At 45.2% G+C, this 18,032-nt stretch overlaps 1 protein-coding gene across 3 annotated transcripts in view; it reads right to left on the bottom strand.

The window, feature by feature from the left end:
* ASTN2 (astrotactin 2) overlaps positions 1 to 18,032 on the bottom strand; it is a 1,032,871-nt gene that overhangs the window by 715,346 nt on the left and 299,493 nt on the right. For 2 of the 3 annotated variants that reach the window (XM_042242803.2, XM_027964073.3), the window contains exon 4: positions 12,583 to 12,735. The exons of the other annotated variant lie outside the window; for it this stretch is intronic. In XM_042242803.2, the coding sequence (XP_042098737.1) occupies positions 12,583 to 12,735 (153 nt within the window). The remainder of the gene's footprint in view (positions 1 to 12,582; positions 12,736 to 18,032) is intronic. 3 annotated transcript variants of the gene reach the window in all.

Here is an 18,032-nt window from a genome sequence, read left to right as displayed (position 1 = left end):
ACGATCAGTCCAGGCTTTAATATAAAACAGAGGCTTCATAAAATATAAGTGCTTGTAGGTTGCAAAAGTCATTCTTAAAAGAAAAAAAAAAGCCTCTTCTGCAAGAGATGCACTCTATTTCTACCCCCTGGATCTAACGTGGCCTCACAACTTGCTTTTGAATAAGTGAATGAAGTAGAAAGGACGAAGTGTCTTCCCAAGTTGAAGCCTCAAAAGGCCCTGAAGCTCTTGTTCCTGCTGCTTTTGGAACCTGTGTGAACCAGCCTTGGAGAGCTGGCTGACCATAGGTACATGACTGAGGGCAGCTGAGCTCACCCTGCCCAGACCAGAACTGCTCAGCTGAGCCCAGGCCAAATGCTTGACTTGAACTGAGAACCAAAAAAGTGATTTCTGTTTTAAGCCACAAAATTTCAGAGTGCTTATTATGTTATATGGGCTTTTCCTGGTGGCTCAGTAGTGAAGAATCCGCCTGCTAACGCAGGAGACGGAGACGTGGGTTCAATCCCTGGGTCAGGAAGATTCCCTGGAGGAGGAAATGGCACACCACTTCAGTATTCTTGCCCGGAAAATCCCATGGATAGAGGATCCTGGCAGGATACAGTCTGTCTATTGGGGCACAAACAGTAGGATACAACTGAGCTACTAAACACACACACACATGTTCTGCTATAACTCTAAGTGACACGGTACTGTACCATATACTGATGAAAAAAAATATCCTAGAGTTACATCCCAGGGCCCCCCAAGACCCGGTCCAGAGCTTTCTCTTCGGGTTACCTCTCTACCCAGCCAGACCAGACAGAATGGACTCAGAGCCCTGCACATATTTCAGACAGCCAAGGAAAACTGCCTGGAGGAGACGTACACTTTTAGGAGTGCAAAGTTCTCTGAAAGATACATCAGGGAAGATTTATGGAGGCAGCTGTGTGCTCTGACCATAAATCAGCTCTCCCAGGCCTCCATCCAACCCAGCCTTGGCATTACCGGGTTGTGGCGGCGCTGGCTCTGGGAGAACTCATGGAAGGGCCATGTGGTCCAGAAAAAGGAAAGCCGGAGCCCCAGAGGAAAGGCTTCCTCTTCCAATCTGTATTTTATGCCCTGTGTTTGAAGGTGCCAAGGCTCTGACTTCAGGATGCTGCTAATCTACAGAGTGTTTTAAAAGAGCATTTTAGTAAGTATTCTAGCACATTCTCAAAACAGCCTCAAGGAACAAGAGTAGCAGGTATTATCCCATCTCCAGGTGCGGAATCCTGAGAAGATGATGCAGTTTCTCTGAGGACCCACTGCACTTGAGAACTGGTGTTCAAGCCTGGGTTTCTGGACTCCAAATACTGAACTTTTCAGCAGGCAACAATGCTCACAATCAGATTTATGGGTCAAAGGCCATTTGAGATGGAGCAGACGTGGAAATGATCTAGCCCGTCACCTCTGCCTTCCAAATTAGCAACAACAATGATTTATCAGGTGCTTACTAGGTTTAGTGTGGCCCGCTGAGCTTTTTACATACATTCAGTCTAATCCTCGCAGCCTCCCTATGAGGTGGTCAACTGTGTGATTTTCAGATTAAGTGGTGCCGACTTTGCACAGTAAGTAACTTCTCAGAGTTGAGGGAGCCAGAGGAAGAATGCAGTGCGGAGCCACATGGATCTGACAGCAGAATGGAGCTTGCTTCCACACAGCTTTATAGATGGGGACACTGGTGCCTGGAGAGCAGAAGGTCTTGTCCAAGATCAGGGAGCCCATGTGATGATGACTTTCCCATTAATTCATCAAGCATTAACTGAACATCTGCTATTTGTCAAGATTCGTTTAGTTACGGGAAGCACAGGCATGACCTGGGACATAGTCGTTGTGCTTCAGGAGGTTAATTAAGGGAGAAGAGAAGTGGCCTTAAATTACTCTCATCAAAGGTGATAAATGACAAATATCATAAGAAAGATAAAGAAAGGGTTACCAAAGTGGAGAAGAACTAAAGAGCCTCTTGATGAAAGTGAATGAGGACAGTGAAAAAGTTGCTTAAAGCTCAACATTCAGAAAACGAAGATCATGGCATCCAGTCCCATCACTTCATGGGAAATAGATGGAGAAACAGTGGAAACAGTGAGAGACTTTATTTTTCTGGGCTCCAAAATCACTGAAGACGGTGATTTCAGCCATGAAATTAAAAGACACTTACTTCTTGGAAGGAAAATTATGACCAACCTGGACAACATATTAAAAAGCAGAGACATTACTTTGCCAGCAAAGGTCCATCTAGTCAAGGCTATGGTTTTTCCAGTGGTCATGTATGGATGTGAGAGTTAGACTATAAAGAAAGCTGAGCACAGAAGAATTGATGCTTTTGAACTATGGTGTTGGAGAAGACTCTTGAGAGTCCCGTGGACTGCAAGGAGATCCAACCAGTCCATCTTAAAGGAGATCAGTCCTGGGTGTTCACTGGAAAGACTGATGTTGAAGCTGAAGCTCCAATATTTTGGCCACCTGATGCGGAGAGCTGACTCATTGGAGAAGACCCTGATGCTGGGAAAGATTGAGGGCAGGAGGAGAAGGGGACAACAGAGGATGAGATGGTTGGACGGCATCACGGACTCAATGGACACAGGTTTGGGTAAACTCCAGGAGTTGGTGATGAACAGGGAGGCCTGGTGTGCTGTAGTTCATGGGGTTGCAAACAGTTGGACACGACTGAGCGACTGAATTGAACTGAACTAAAATTTGGAGGAAGTGTGCATGACTTTCATGTGAGAAAAATTTGGAAAGATTTCATGAAGAAAGTAGCTTTAAGGTTTTGCTTAGAAAAAACAGCAGAGTTCTTTCATCACAGATTCAGGGCTGGACTCCAGGTAGCTGGGGTCTATTCAGTTTTCTTTCTATTTCTGTAACTATCTCATGGTTTATAAAGACCCCAGGCCAGTTCACACCACCTTCTTATGTATTCCTTGTGGCACAGATGTCGAATTCCTTGTTTTATGCTCTAAGTGATGAAGTGCTGGTTGGCAGAGATCTGGGCAGCACATCCTACAATTGTATAGCACAGCAAATAAAAGCTGGATAAGCCTTGAAAATGCACAGAATGCTGGACAATGACATAACCACTGGGTTTGCTGATCCTCAGGTCATAGCACTGGCTCCCCAGGGCAACAAGGAGCTTGTAAGGGGCAGTCTTGACTCCTTGTTAGCTAAGAGGGAAATGCCTCACTTTCCAGAAGCTTGTAGCTCCTGATTACCCTCACAGCAGCACTGATGATTCAGAAACACCTACCAGTATAAAGGAACTACACCACTTCCTTCTAGTATGCAGACTAGGCTGATCCAATTTCACAGCTCAGAGATCGCAGCCAGACTAGCTAAGACCGAAACTACTGTCATCTGGAGACTGAAGTATGGATTCTGCCTGGGCTCTGGATTCACAGTTCCACAGTCTACTAGCTGGGTACACTTGGGATCATCATTTAAACTACTTAAGTTTAAATTTCTTAGTTTGTTGTTCTTCAGTCACTAACTCGTATTAGACTCTTTGTGACTCCATGGACTGCAGCACGCCAGGCTCACCTGTCCTTCACTATCTCCCGGAGTTTGTTCAAATTCATGTCCATTGAGTTAGTGATGCCATCTAACCATCTCACCCTCTGATGTCCCCTTCTCCTCCTGCCCTCAATCTTTACCAGCATCAGGGTCTTTTCCAGTGAGTCAGCTCTTTGCATCAGGTGGCCAAAGTTTTGGAGCTTCAGCATCACTCCTTCCAATGAATATTCAGGGTTGATTTCCTTTGGGATTGACTGGTTTGATCTCTTTGCTGTCCAATGGACTCCCAAGAGTCTTCTCCAGCACCACAATTCAAGATCAATTCTTGTAGAATGGAGTTAATCACAGGCTTTTCTTTATGAGATTTGGGGAGTTTTTAAATGAGATAATATATGACAAGTAAAACACTAGGAACATACTAAATGCGCAGTAATTGCTAATTGTACCACATTTCCTTAACCCTTTGTATTCCAGGAGGCTCCCAACTGTCTCTCTTTATTCATCCATTCATCCGTGCATCCATCCGCCTATTCATATATTCTCCCATTCAGCCAGTTGCTATTCTATGCCTGTTCTCTGTCAGGCATTTGGGCTCCAGAGAGACATAAATCACTGTCCTTCTCATCATGGGACTGTCAGAGTTGAGGAGAGAAGTGTGTCCTGTAATGAGGGGTCTGATAGAAGGTAGCATGGGGGCTACAAGTGCTGAGACAGGAGAAGTTCGCTCAGCCTGGATGAGCACTGTGGGTGGGAGCTGGGGCCTTACTAGAGAAGATTCTGAAACCAGAATTTGATACAGGAGTAGCAGTTTGCTGCTCAGAGAAGGGCAGGCGGGCGGGGTGGGGGGGTGCTTTCAGGGAAAGTATGAACATTACACAGAGCTGGAATCCAAGGCGTGCTGCGGAAGGGAATGATGGTCCGTGTGCTGGGGCTTGGGCGGAGCCAGAGGCAGGCTGGAGGGCAGGCTGGGATGCAGGCCTGTGCAGAAGGCTCCAGTGACTTTCTCACCCTATTAAACAGCGTGTCATTCATTCATCCTGCAGACTCTCCCTTCTAAAACTGGGTGAATATATCCCTAATGCGACGCTGACAAATATAATGATATTGGCATTCTCACTGTCCTGATAATGACATTGGCAAACATAAAACTAATAAAACAGTAGTAATAACACTGCTGTATTTAAAATGTATAACAAGAAGGTCCCACTGTAGAGCAAAGGGAACTCTGCTCAATGGTATGTGGGAGCCTGGAGGGAAGGAGTGTCTCGGGGAGAATGGATACCTGTGTGTGTATGGCTGAGTCCGTTCGTCATTCACTGGAAACTATTACAGCCTTGTTAAATGGCTGGCTATACTCCAATATAAAATTAAAAGTTTAAAAAAAGCAGCAGTGATAAAAGTAGTAAATAATAAAATAGTAGAATCTATCTATTCAATGTGCACATTTGCCTGGCTCTGTGCTCAATGCTTTACAGGCATTATTTCACTGAGTCCTACGGAAACCCACTGAAGATGGTACCTTACTATCCCAGTATAACCAGCACAAGTATGATTCTTCTTCCTGGGACTAAGGGCTTGAGAAAATATTAAACAATTTAACTGACAAATAAAAGTGGCTCAGTGGTAAAGAATCTGCCTGCCAATGCAGGAGACGCAGGTTCAATCCCTGGGTCAGGAAGATCCCCTGGAGAAGGAAATGGCAACCCACTCCAGTATTCTTGCCTGGAGAATCCCATGGACAGAGGAGCCTGCTGGGCTATATGGTCCATGGGGTTGTGAAGAATTGGACACGACTTAAAAACTAAATAGCAACAACAAAGGACAATAAATCTGCACACAATAAAACAGACTGGCGTGGAGGTTTTTAGATGGAATCTGGAATTTGGGGCTTATGTTGAAGCTTTCTGAACACAGCTGCATTCCCTTTGGGGGTGTGTGTTGACTCTCAGCCACCTCTAGAACGACTCTGCTGGAAAAGCTTCAGAAGCCCCCCAGTACCAATGACAGAGAATCAGGAAACTGTGCAGGTAGGAGAATGACATGGTCTGATTTAGCACATTTTCAAAAGATCACTTCACTCGCCAGGTGGAAGATGGATTTTTGGATGAAGAGGCTGTCACAGCAATCAGGATAAGGGATGATAAAACCTCAACCAAGTTACAGGCAATGACCGGGCAGAAGGAAATGGATGTGTGAGCCCTGAGGTCAAATGAGCAGGACCCTGATGACAACGATACAGCTAGCTATACTCGACTGACGGTCAGCCATGGGTCAGACACTGGGCTGAGCATTTTGCAGGTGCTACTTCACAACCCACATGTGACTTAGGCATCATTAGCACTCACTTACAGAGAAGAAAACTGAGGCTAAAAACCACTTCTTCATTTACTTAATTAAGATCATTCAGTTAGACAGTGGTGAAATTAAATTTCAAATACAAAATCCCACTTTTAAAGACTACTACCTGAACTGCATGAGCCTCAGCAAGCCCTTCCTCACATCCATAACAATTTCCTTCTGCTTTATTTGAACATTCATAACTGCTTTTCAGGCTTCCCTGGTGGTTCAGAGGGTAAAGAATCTGCCTGCAACGCAGGGGACCCGGATTGGATCCCTGTGTTGGGAAGATCCCCTGGAGGAGGGCATGGCAACCCACTCCAGTATTCTTGCCTGGAGAATCCCATGGACAGAGGAGCCTAGTAGGTTACAGTCCATGGGATTGCTAAGAATCGGAGAAGACTAGGTGACTAACACGTCTCAGTTTATTTTTCTACCTTCATTCTATTGCACATGGATGCCTGGGAATGACGACCCAACAGCTGCCGCATAAAACCCTGCTGCAGACGAGAGGATGGCACTGGGACTTCCCCGCCTTCCTTTGTCTGCCTGCGGACGATGCAGTCAGCATCTGCCAGGTTTCTCAGGGGGATGCCCTAACTACCAAACCACACTGGAGCTGCTTTTAACCGTGTGTTCAACTCCACGACACAGGTTCCAGGCTACCCACTCCATCTGCTGGGACCTGCTGAGCACCAGGGGCTGGGCGCAGAGCCTAATGAAGTAGGCAGAGGCCAGGTGCCCTCACTCTGGGCCAGAAGGCCCACGGCCACTTGAGCAGCAGAGGGAAGAGACAGTGGAAGACTGAGGGTTCTGACCATCATATCTGGGATTGTTGATGGTCAGTGGAAGCCAATGGAGCATTTCCAAAATTGTGTTTCTATGGATGCTTCTGTGCTGCAAGATGTTCATGCACGTTCCAAGGAGGAAAATAGTCTGTGGTCAAGATGGTTTTTACAGACGATGAGCTAAATAAATCTGCCCAGCTTTCTGCACGGCAGGACTTCCTGGGGTCTTTCAGAGACTAAAACATGTTTGGGAATTTACGAGAGAAAGAGGGAGTGTGCAGAATTTCCAGAACTTTTCCTGACCGTGGGTTTTTTCTATTCAAGAAAAGTTGGAGGACTTGGGGCAGAAAGGCTGTGAGTTCAGAAGTTCAGGGCTGCCACGGAGTAGCCCTCCTCTCTCTTGGAAAAAAAAAAAACACACCCTTATCTAATAGTGGCAGCAAAACCATGAGCACAATGTTATTAAGCCATTTTGAAAATCGCTTTAACAGCATCCACTTGAACACATTTCATGTGCTATCCATCAGCGAGGCTACCTCTAGGGGAAACAGGATTCCCCAGAGACCCGTACCGGGAGGTTTCACTTTATCCTGGATCCCTCTTCTACCATCAATTTGAAGGTTATAAAACTGAGCCACTTTCCAGTGATCTTTGAGGTTAATGCACTCATTTATTCAACAAATATTTATTAAGCACTTTCTATGTATGAGGTTTATGAATATGAAGCTTCTATTTTAGAGAGGAAAATAGTAAATGAGCAAGCAAATAAAAGTGATTTTAGGCCTGTAATATCAGGGAAGGAATGAAAAACGATTATGTAACAGATAGTAGCAGGTTGGGGATGGAAAGGGGTGAAAATCTGGGTACCTGTGTTCGGGCAGTCAGGGACAGTGGTTCTGAGGAGGTGGCATTTGAGTCAAGACCTGAAAGGTGAGAAGAGATGCCCCAGGATGGTATCTGAGGGACAAAGGAGACACGGTGAGGAGAAGCGCAGCAAGTTCTCAGACTGTATAGTGCGGTCCCATCTGTTGTGTTCTTAGGACATAAAAATCATTACGTCTGAAGCACAGGGAAATGCCAAGTGGGTGAAGAGGGCAGAAGATGTAAACGGAACAGGGCCTACATGCCAAGGCAAGGAGTTTGGATTGTTTTCTAAAGATAACAGGATGTAGACACCAGGGAGAACAGTGTGGAGGTTCCGTAAAAAACTAAAAACAGAAGCGCCATATGACCTTGCAATCCCACTCTTGGGCATATACCCAGAGACAATCAGAATTCCAAAAGATTCTTGCACCCCAGTGTTCACTGCACCACTATTTACAATTGCCAGAACATGCACACAACCTAAATGTCCATCAAAAGAGGAATGGATAAAGAAGATAAAGATAAATGGATAAAGATGTGGCATACACACACACACACACACACACACACACACACACACACACACGGAATATTACTCAGCCATAAAAAGGAACAATATCATGCTACTTGCAGACACGTGGATGGACGTAGAGACTGGCATACAGAGTGAAATAAGTCATAAAGAGAAAACCAAATATTGCATATATGTAGGATCTAGAAAAATGGTAAAGATGAACCTGTTTGCAAAACAAAAATACAGACACAGAGGAAAAAACACATAGACACCAAGGGCAGAAAGAGTGGATGGGATGAACTGGGAGACTGGGATTTAGAGGAGGAAATGGCAACCCATTCTAGTATTCTGGCCTGGGAGAGCCCATGAACAGAGGAGCCTGGTGGGCTGCTGTCTATGGGGTCGCAAGAGTGGGAAACAAGTTAGTGACTAAACCACCAACAACAATATATATACACTATTCTGTATAAAATACGTAACGAATGACAATCTACTGTAAAGCACAGGAATCTCTACTGGATGCTCTGTGGCGACCTAAATGGGAGTCAAGATTGCTGGAAGAAATAACAATCTCAGACATGCAAATCATACCACTTTAATGGCAGAAAGTGAAGAGGAACTAAAGAGCCTCTTGATGAAGGTGAAAGAGGTGAGTGAAAAAACTGGCTTAAAACTCAACATTTGAAAAACTAAGATCTTGACATCCAGTCCCATCACTTCATGGCAAATAGATGGAGGAAAAGTGGAAACAGTGACAGATTTTATTTTCTTGGGATCCAAAATCACTGTGAATGGTGACTGTAACCATGCAATTAAAAGATGCTTGCTCCTTGGAAAAATAGCTATGACAAACCTAGATAGCATATTAAAAAGCAGAGACATCACTTTGCTGACAAAGGTCAATATAATCAAAGCTATGATTTTTTCCAATAGCCATGTATGGACATGAGAGTTGGACCATAAAGAAGACGGAGTGCTGAAGAATTGATGCTTTTGAGCTGTGGTGCTGCAAAAGACCTTCGAGAGTCCCTTGGACTGCAAGGAGATCCAACCAGTCAATGCTGAAGGAAATCACCCTGAATATTCACTGGAAAGACTGATGTTGAAGTTGAAGCTCCAATCCTTTGGCCACCTGATGCAAGACTCTGATTCTGGGAATTACTGAGGACAAGAGGAGAAGCGGGTGACAGAGGATCAGATGGTTGGATGGCATCATTAACTGAATGGACATAAGTTTGAGCAAACTCAGGGAGACTGTGAAGGACAGGGAAGCCTGGTGTGCTGCAGTTCATGGGGTCACAAAGAGTCAGACATGACTTAGTGACTGAACAACAACAAGCAGCAAGAGATTGTATTGTGTTAGTCCCTCAGTCCTGTCTGACTCTTTGGATCCCCACAGACTGGCCTGCCAGGCTCCTCTTTCCATGCAATTCTCCAGGCAAGAATACTGGAATTGGTTGCCATTTCCCTCTCCAGACTGTCCCGACCAAAGGATCAAACCAGGGTCTCCTGCACTGCAGGCAGATTCTTTACTGTCTGAGCCATCAAAACAGAAGGGATATACGTACATAGAAGGCTGATTCACGTCGCTGTACAGCAGAAACTAACACAGCACTGTAAATCAACTATACGCTAATAAAAATGAAAGAAAAAGAAAATGTAACAGGGAACACTGAGTAATTTTAAGTGGAAGAGTGACCTTATCTTATTTAAAAGATTACTCTGGCTTGCTTTGGGAAGAACCTCAGGAGGATACAGTCATAAGCAGGAGGTAAGAAGCGGCAACGGTCACAATGGTGACTAATATATCTGGGACAAATTTGAAATACATTTAAGGGAAAAAAAATGAATTTCTACCTGTATGACTTCTCTTAGTCCCCATCTAACTTATAAATTAAAATGAGTGGATATATTTAATTATGGTCTAAGCCAAATAATAGATTTCACTAACAATATAATTCTGAAATTCAAGAAGGGAAAACAGAATCCAACACAAAGGCCACGTTTTTTCCAAAAAAAAAAAAAAAAGTTTGCTATGGCATTGCTTATCATTGTGAAATAATTAGAAATAACCCAAATGCCTAACAAGGGCTTCCCTACTGGCTCAGATGGCAAAGAATCCACCTGCAATGTGGAAGACCTGGGTTTGATCCCTGAGTTGAGAAGATACCCCTGGAGGAGGGCATGGCAACCCACTACAGTATTCTTGCCTGAAGAATCCCCATGGACAGAGGAGCCTGGTACGCTACAGTCCATGGGGTCGCAAAGAGTTGGACACAACAGAGCGACTAAGCACAGCACAAATGCCTAACAGAAAAGGCCTCCTTAAGACAGTTCTGGTGCATAAAAGAGATAGTTATTGGAAGAAAGCATTGACATAAAAAAGTGTTAAGGATATGACATTAAGGAAAGGAATTCAGATTGATGGTGGACAGCAGTGAAGTTATGGACTTGGCATCAAGTGTATTTATGGGGACTATATTTGTAGAAAGGATATGGGTAGGAGATTCTTGGTGGATGCTGGAGCAATAAAGATGGACAGTTAAAGCTGACTGGAATTACAAGTGATCATTTTTCAAGAGAGCATTTTTCAGTTCCTAATATACATTAGCTAAGAGCTCCAAGGTAGTCTACATTCTTCATTTTATCAGATGTTTACAACAATCCTCTGATGTAGGGGTCAGCATCCCCATTCTACAGAAGACGAACTGGAGGCTCAGAGACATCCAATGACTCTTCCAAAGCTAAGCAAGTTGACACCAACAGGGCTGGGTTAGTGCTCAGACATTGCTGACCTCAAAGCAACTAATCTTTTTATCATTATCCAGTGGTTCAACTGGGGGTTTACCACATGAATTCCAAAAAGGAACTCAATCCTCAACCTCTGTCTCAATTTATGACCTTGGCTCAATGTGTAGATGTTGGTTTTTCATTGGATGCAGGAATTCACAGGATTAAGATCTAGAGAATAACAAGTGTCTACTATGCGTGCAGACACTGATTTAGTCTCAGAAACACAAAGATGATTCCAATAATAAGATACTTCCTGCCTTCAAAGAACTCTCTGTCTAGCTAAGGAGGGAGCCAGACATAAGCAAATGACATTACACAAAAATGGAGTCAGTCTTTAACACATGGATAAAGATGTGAGAGAATTCACACTTGGGAGAATTCAGGGTGAACTGTGATGGTGACTATCAGTGATCTCTTTGCCAATATACACCATGCATGTTAAGCTTGGAAAGACAGGGAGGACTTCACTGGGATAGAATCTAACGGTTTAGTGGAAAAAAAAGTTTGAGACTCAGACTGTTCAGCTCTACCTGGCTGTGATACTTACTAGAGTGTCCCTCTGGGTGACTCTGTGCCTTAGCGACAACATCTGTAAGATGGGCATCACCACGGTACCTGTTACTGACCATCAAATGAGATAGGCAAAGCATTTAGCCTCCTGCCTGGAGTAAGAAAGTGTCAGTAACTGCCGATAAACATTCATCGGGGCTAGACAGGAATTTTCGCGGAGAGGAAACGGTATGGAAAAGAACATGGAAGTGGAAACACACGGATTTAGAAGCACAGCACAGAGACTGGTGCTCTGCACTGGCCTCAAAGGCCATTTTCACAAGCACGAACATTTCTGTAGACACTGGACAACCTCTGAAGCCAGGGAAGGAGGAGAGCAACATAATCAGAACCAAATTATAGGCACTAGGGAAGTAAGAGTCAAGAGGAAGAATGACTGGCTGGAGATCATGGCGTGGACAGAAGGATAAAGTTGAGTTTGGGAGGTTAGGCAATGATGGGGGTGGCGGTCGCCGCAGACACAAAGGCACCTGTGAGGTCAGAGGAAGAAGGAGATGGTGATGACGCTGATGATGATAATGATGGGGAGGAAAGGGAGGAGGAAGAGGGACAGATCTACTTTTTGATTGTATGCTGGCTGGCCCTGTGCTGAGATGTTATGGCAAGCCAGGCAGAGACGAGTGGCTTGGAAAAGTGAAGAAACTGCCCAGAGTGTTAGGTAACGGCAGAAGCAAAATCTGAATCTAGTCTGTCTAACTTGCAGCACTCCTACACTGACCACTAGATTCTCCAGGCAATGAAAGAGGCGGTCCAAACCCTGCTCTGTGACCCCCGTCTGAGAATGTCTCCCATGAGCACATCCTATCGCACTCTCTCCAAAATGACACCAGTTCAGTTCAGTCGCTCAGTAGGACCAAAATAACACCAGCCACACTTGAAGTGTATCCTGCTGCTCTGCTGCTGCGCTGGGCACGGCCCACAGATTGATGCTAATCTTCCCAACCGCTCTAGGAGATGGCAATTCATTCCCATTCTCAGAGGAGGAGGCTGGGGCCCAGAGAGGGGACCTTTATACCCAGGGACGCAGGTCCTCTTTCTGCAGGGCCTCAGATGAGATGACCTCGGGGAGACAGTGGCGTGGGTTCTGTGAGCAGAGGAAAGCCGGGGGAAGAGGGCACCGTTCTTCCTGGCACCTTCAGAACCTGGGCAGAGCCGGTGGACATCCTGGCCAGAGACGCCCGGGGGACCTACCTCGGGGCCTGCTTCTCCTCTTCCGCCTCCCTGCTGAGACGCTGCGGGGTGCTGACTGCAGCTGACCGATCTCAATGGGCGTGTTCGCGCGGAAACTCTCCTTGAACTTCTGCATCAGGGACTCCACTGGCTCCTGCGTCGCCTCAGCCGCTGCTACAGGGTGGGCAAAGGGGCTAAAGTTAGGGCTTGGCTCACCCTCAGGCCCTGGAGAACTGGGCTTGGGCCCCCCACCCCCTGTGTGTCTGGAGCTCCCTCCCAGACCCAGTGACAATGCAGGAGTCAGGGACGCCAGGAGAGATGAATCTAATGCCCTGCACATTTATTGATGCCACACCTACTATGTTTTTAAGGGCACCACCCCCATGCCCTTGAGATATGATGGTGAACACCATCCATGACTCCAAGAATCCACAGCTTGGTAGGACACATATCGAGGCATTGCCAACACCTTGCAATACTGTGATAGGAGAATACAGAGTACTATAGGAGCACCAAGAAGGTCGGCTCACCCATCCTAGGAGTCAAGGTGGGCTTCCTGGAGGAGACAATACCTCCACCGAGGCCTTAAACATGGTTAGGAATTAGCAAATAAGATAAGGTGGAATTGCTGAGAAGATCTGGGATAAGAGAGTGCCCTGGGTGTAAGGAGAAGCATGTGCAAAGACCTGAAGCCAGAAAGAACACAGTGCTTGAGTAAATGAAAGAAGCTCTGTGCGGCTGCTGTGGAGCCTGGGCAGAGCAGATGAGGCGGCAGAGGCCAGATCACCTTGAGAGCCACCTTGTGGAGTTAAAGATTTTTATCCCAAAGGCAAAAGGTGATTGTCGAAAGGTTTTAAAGAGGAAATTGGTATGCTCCAGTTAAGGCCCTGTGATAACAACTGCTAACCAGAGTGTGGAGTACACACACAGAGGCAAGGAGAAAGGCAAGCCAGAGGCTTTTGCAGGAGCCAGCCAGAGACAAGGAAGCCTGAACCAGAGCAGTGTCAGGAAAGGCAGACAGCAGCCCTGGGGCGAACGTCATTTCAGGAGAATGGTGGCTGAGCTGGTAAAGAATCCGCCTGCAATGTGGGAGACCAGGGTTCAGTCCCTGGGTTGGGAAGATCCCCTGGTGAAGGGAACGGCTACCCACCCCAGTATTCTGGCCTGGAGAATTCCATGGACTGTGCAGTCCATGGGGTCGCAGAGTCAGACACGACTGAGTGACTTTCACATACACACACTATGGTGCTGGGATACACAGACTGCTTGGTACAAGAGCCCCATTTCACTAAGGGAAACTGAAGTTCCCCCAAACAAGGCATCCAACTTGCTCTAAGCTACCACGCAGTACAGTCAAGCCTTCTAAACCCCACTCCAATGTTCCATTTGTTTCAACACCCTCCAAGGAGCTTCCGGTAGCTACATTTTCAGAAATTTCCAAATTGAGTCTGGTAGAAAGTTACAGGCAATGGAGAGAGTGATGTCAAAAGGGCAGAGGGGGAAAAAAAAAAGTTGAGGATAAAAGTAAAAGAAAAAACAAAAAAACACAGAACTTGAGAAGGAAGCAGAGAACCAACATAAAAGAAGAGGAGAGGAAATGAGAAAGAAGAAAAGGACACTGGCTGAATGGTCTTTGGGCCTTTGTTCTGAGAAATCCCCAAAGACAGTCCCGACTTTGAAATCTTCAGACTCAGCCCTCCCTCCACTGACATCTCCAGAGGCCGGGAAAGTTCTTCAGTTTAAGCCACCTGCTGTCTGATGACAAGGAACGGGATGTGCTAAAGATTCCTGTTTCTTTGATGGGCCTTTTCCAGAGTGGACAAAGAAGGCTTCTGAACATCCCAACACCAATTTTAAGGAGATCCTGTTTTCTCAGGAAGTTTTATCAGCTTAGACACAAATGTGTCTGCAGGGCACAAATGTGTCCTACCCAAAGGGCTGGTTTGGGTATCAGACGCTGAGAAACCTCATCTTCAGGGACATAGAGGGAAATCTCAGCTTGCTAAGGAAAAGACAATGGACAATACAAGTGGCCCTATGGTATATATGCCTCTTTTGATGTCCATATCCCCAGGTATCTCAGTTAAGTCTACTTAAAGGTGAGCCAAGAAGAAAGTTCCAAACACAGGTCCACTACACCAAGCCTATGATACAGAATCCTCCAGCAAAAGCCTACAATCCCTTCTGAGAAGTATAGTCACGCCCAATCCTGATGCTTTAAACCGGGAAAGGAGACTGATCTATACAAAACTGTCAGAACTGGGCTATCCTGTGGTCCAAAGTCCAGAGTAAGTCACAGTCTGGAATGCACCAAGGTTGGAGGCGGGGCGGGACTCATACCTATCTGTCAAATCCAGGGATTCATTCATCTCCACACTCATTCATTCCTTCTATGGTATTTTCAGAAAATGTGTCTTGGTCTGCTTGGGCGTACATAACAAAAATCACAGACTGGATAATGTAAACTGGTCAGATTCTCGTTTGAAGATGGCTCCTTCTTCCTGTTTGTCCACGTGGGATTTTCTCATTGTATCCATGTTGAGAGGGAAGTGGGGACAGAAAGAGAGAGAGAAAGGGAGATAGATGTCTTCCTCTTCTTATGAGGATACAAACCCTATTTAATTAGGACCCCAACCTTATTTTCTCACTGAATTTTAATGACCTATCAAAAGCCGTGTCTCCAATACAGTCACACTGGGGGTTAGGTCTACAATATGTGAATTGTGGAATACAGGGCTCAGTCTATAGCAGACTACATTTGGAGATGGGACCTTTAGAATGTAATTAAGATTAATGAGACCATAAAATCGGGGCCCTAATCATATAGCACGGTGGCCTTCCGTTCAGTTCAGTTCAGTCACTCAGTAGTGTCCGATTCTTTGCAACCCCATGAATTGCAGCACGCCAGGGCCTCCCTGTCCATCACCAACTCCTGGAGTTCACTCCAACTCATGTCCATCGAGTCTGTGATGCCATCCAGCCATCTCATCCTCTGTCATCCCCTTCTCCTCCTGTTCCCAATCCCTCCCAGCATCAGGGACTTTTCCAATGGGTCAACTCTTCGCATGAGGTGGCCAAAGTATTGGAGTTTCAGCTTCAGCATCAGTCCTTCCAATGAACATTCAGGACTGATTTCCTTTAGGATGGACTGGTTGGATATCCTTGCAGTCCAAGGGACTCTCAAGAGTCTTCTCCAACACCACAGTTCAAAAACATCAATTCTTCATTGCTCAGCTTTCTTCACACTCCAACTCTCACATCCATACATGACCACTGGAAAAACCATAGCCTTGACTAGACGGACCTTTGTTGGCAAAGTAATACCTCTGCTTTTCAATATACTATCTAGGTTGGTCATAACTTTCCTTCCAAAGAGTAAGCGTCTTTTAATTTCATGGCTGCAGTCAACATCTGCAGTGATTTTGGAGCCCAGAAAAATAAAGTCTGACACTGTTTCCACTGTTTCCCCATCTATTTCCCATGAAGTGATGGGACCAGATGCCATGATCTTCGTTTTCTCAATGTTGAGCTTTAAGCCAACATTTTCACTCTCCTCTTTCATTTTCATCAAGAGGCTTTTTAGTTCCTCTTCACTTTCTGCCATAAGGATGGTATCATCTGCATATCTGAGGTTATTGATATTTCTCCTGGCAATCCTGATTTGGGCTTGTGCTTCTTCCAGGCAAGCGTTTCTCATGATGTACTCTATAGAAGTTAAATAAGCAGGGTGACAATATACAGCCTTGACGTACTCCTTTTCCTATTTGGAAACAGTCTGTTGTTCCATGTCCAGTTCTAACTGCTGCTTCCTGACCTGGATATAGGTTTCTCAAAAGGCAGGTCAGGTGGTATGGTATTCCTGTCTCTTTCAGAATTTTCCACAGTTTATTGTGATCCACACAGTCAAAGGATTTGGCATAGTCAATAAAGCAGAAACAGATGTTTTTCTGGAACTCTCTTGCTTTTTCCATGATCCAGCGGATGTTGGCAATTTGATCTCTGGTTCCACTGCCTTTTCTAAAACCAGCTTGAACATCAGGAATTTCATGGTTCATGTGCTACTGAAGCCTGGCTTGGAGAATTTTGAGCATTACTTTATTAGCATGTGAGATGAGTGCAATTGTGTGGTAGTTTGAGCATTCTTTGGCATTGCCTTTCTTTGGAATTGGAATGAAAACTGACCTTTTCCAGTCCTGTGGCCACTGCTGAGTTTTCCAAATTTGCTGGCATATTGAGTGAGGCATTTTCATAGCATCATCTTTCAGGATTTGAAAGAGTTCAACTGGAATTCCATCACCTCCAGTAGCTTTGTTCATAGTGATGCTGTCTAAGGCCCACTTGACTTCACATTCCAGGATGTCTGGCTCTAGGTGAGTGATCACACTATCATGATTATCTGGGCCATGAAGATCTTTTTTGTACAGTTCTTCTGTATATTCTTGCCACCTCTTCTTAATATCTTCTGCTTCTGTTCGGTCCCTACCATTTCTGTCCTTTATTGTCCTTTGCATTAAGTGTTCCCTTGGTGTCTCTAATTTTCTTGAAGAGATCTCTAGTTGTTCCCATTCTGTTGTTTTCCTCTATTTCTTTGCATTGATTGCTGAGGAAGGCTTTCTTATCTCTCTTTGCTATTCTTTGGAAATCTGCATTCAGATGGTTATATCTTTCCTTTTCTCCTTTGCTTTTCACTTCTCTTCTTTTCACTGCTATTTGTAAGGCCTCCTCAGACAGCCATTTTGCTTTTTTGCATTTGTTTTCCATGGGGATGGTCTTGATCCCTGTCTCCTGTACAATGTCATGAACCTCCGTCCATAGTTCATCAGGCACTCTGTCTATCAGATCTAGTCCCTTATATCTATTTTTCACTTCCACTGTATAATCATAAGGGATTTTATTTAGGTCTACCTGAATGGTCTAGTGGTTTTCCCCACTTTCTTCATTTTAAGTCTGAATTTGGCAATAAGGAGTTCATGATCTGAGCCACAGTCAGCTTCCAGTCTTGTTTTTGCTGACTGTATAGAGTTTCTCCATCTTTGGCTGCAAAGAAAATAATCAATCTGATCCCGGTATTGACCATCTGGTGATGTCCATGTGTAGAGTCTTCTCTTGTGTTGTTGGAAGAGAGTGCTTGTTATGACCAGTAAGTTCTCTTGGAAAAACTCAAGCAGAGAAATATTTCCCCCATCCCCCCTGCACACAGCAAGAGAAGGTGGCCATTTACACGGCACAAAGAGAGCCTTCAGGAGAACTCACATGATGACGCTCTCCAGAGCTGGGGAAGAGTAAACGTCTGCTGTTTAAGCCCCCCAGTGCATGGTCTTTTGCTATGGCGGGTCTAGGAGACTAAGTCACAGTCACATTGGGGGTTAAGGCTTCAGCATATGCATTTGAGGGGGACATAAACTTTTGGTCCATAACAGGGCATGATGGTAGAAACAAACAACAAATAAAACCCCCCTGTGGTGCTCACC

Source organism: Ovis aries, chromosome 2 (assembly GCF_016772045.2).
Source record: "Ovis aries strain OAR_USU_Benz2616 breed Rambouillet chromosome 2, ARS-UI_Ramb_v3.0, whole genome shotgun sequence".
Taxonomy (NCBI): Eukaryota; Metazoa; Chordata; class Mammalia; order Artiodactyla; family Bovidae; genus Ovis; species Ovis aries.
Note: the sequence above shows the minus strand (reverse complement) of the source record. Positions and strands in the feature narration are given on the sequence as shown.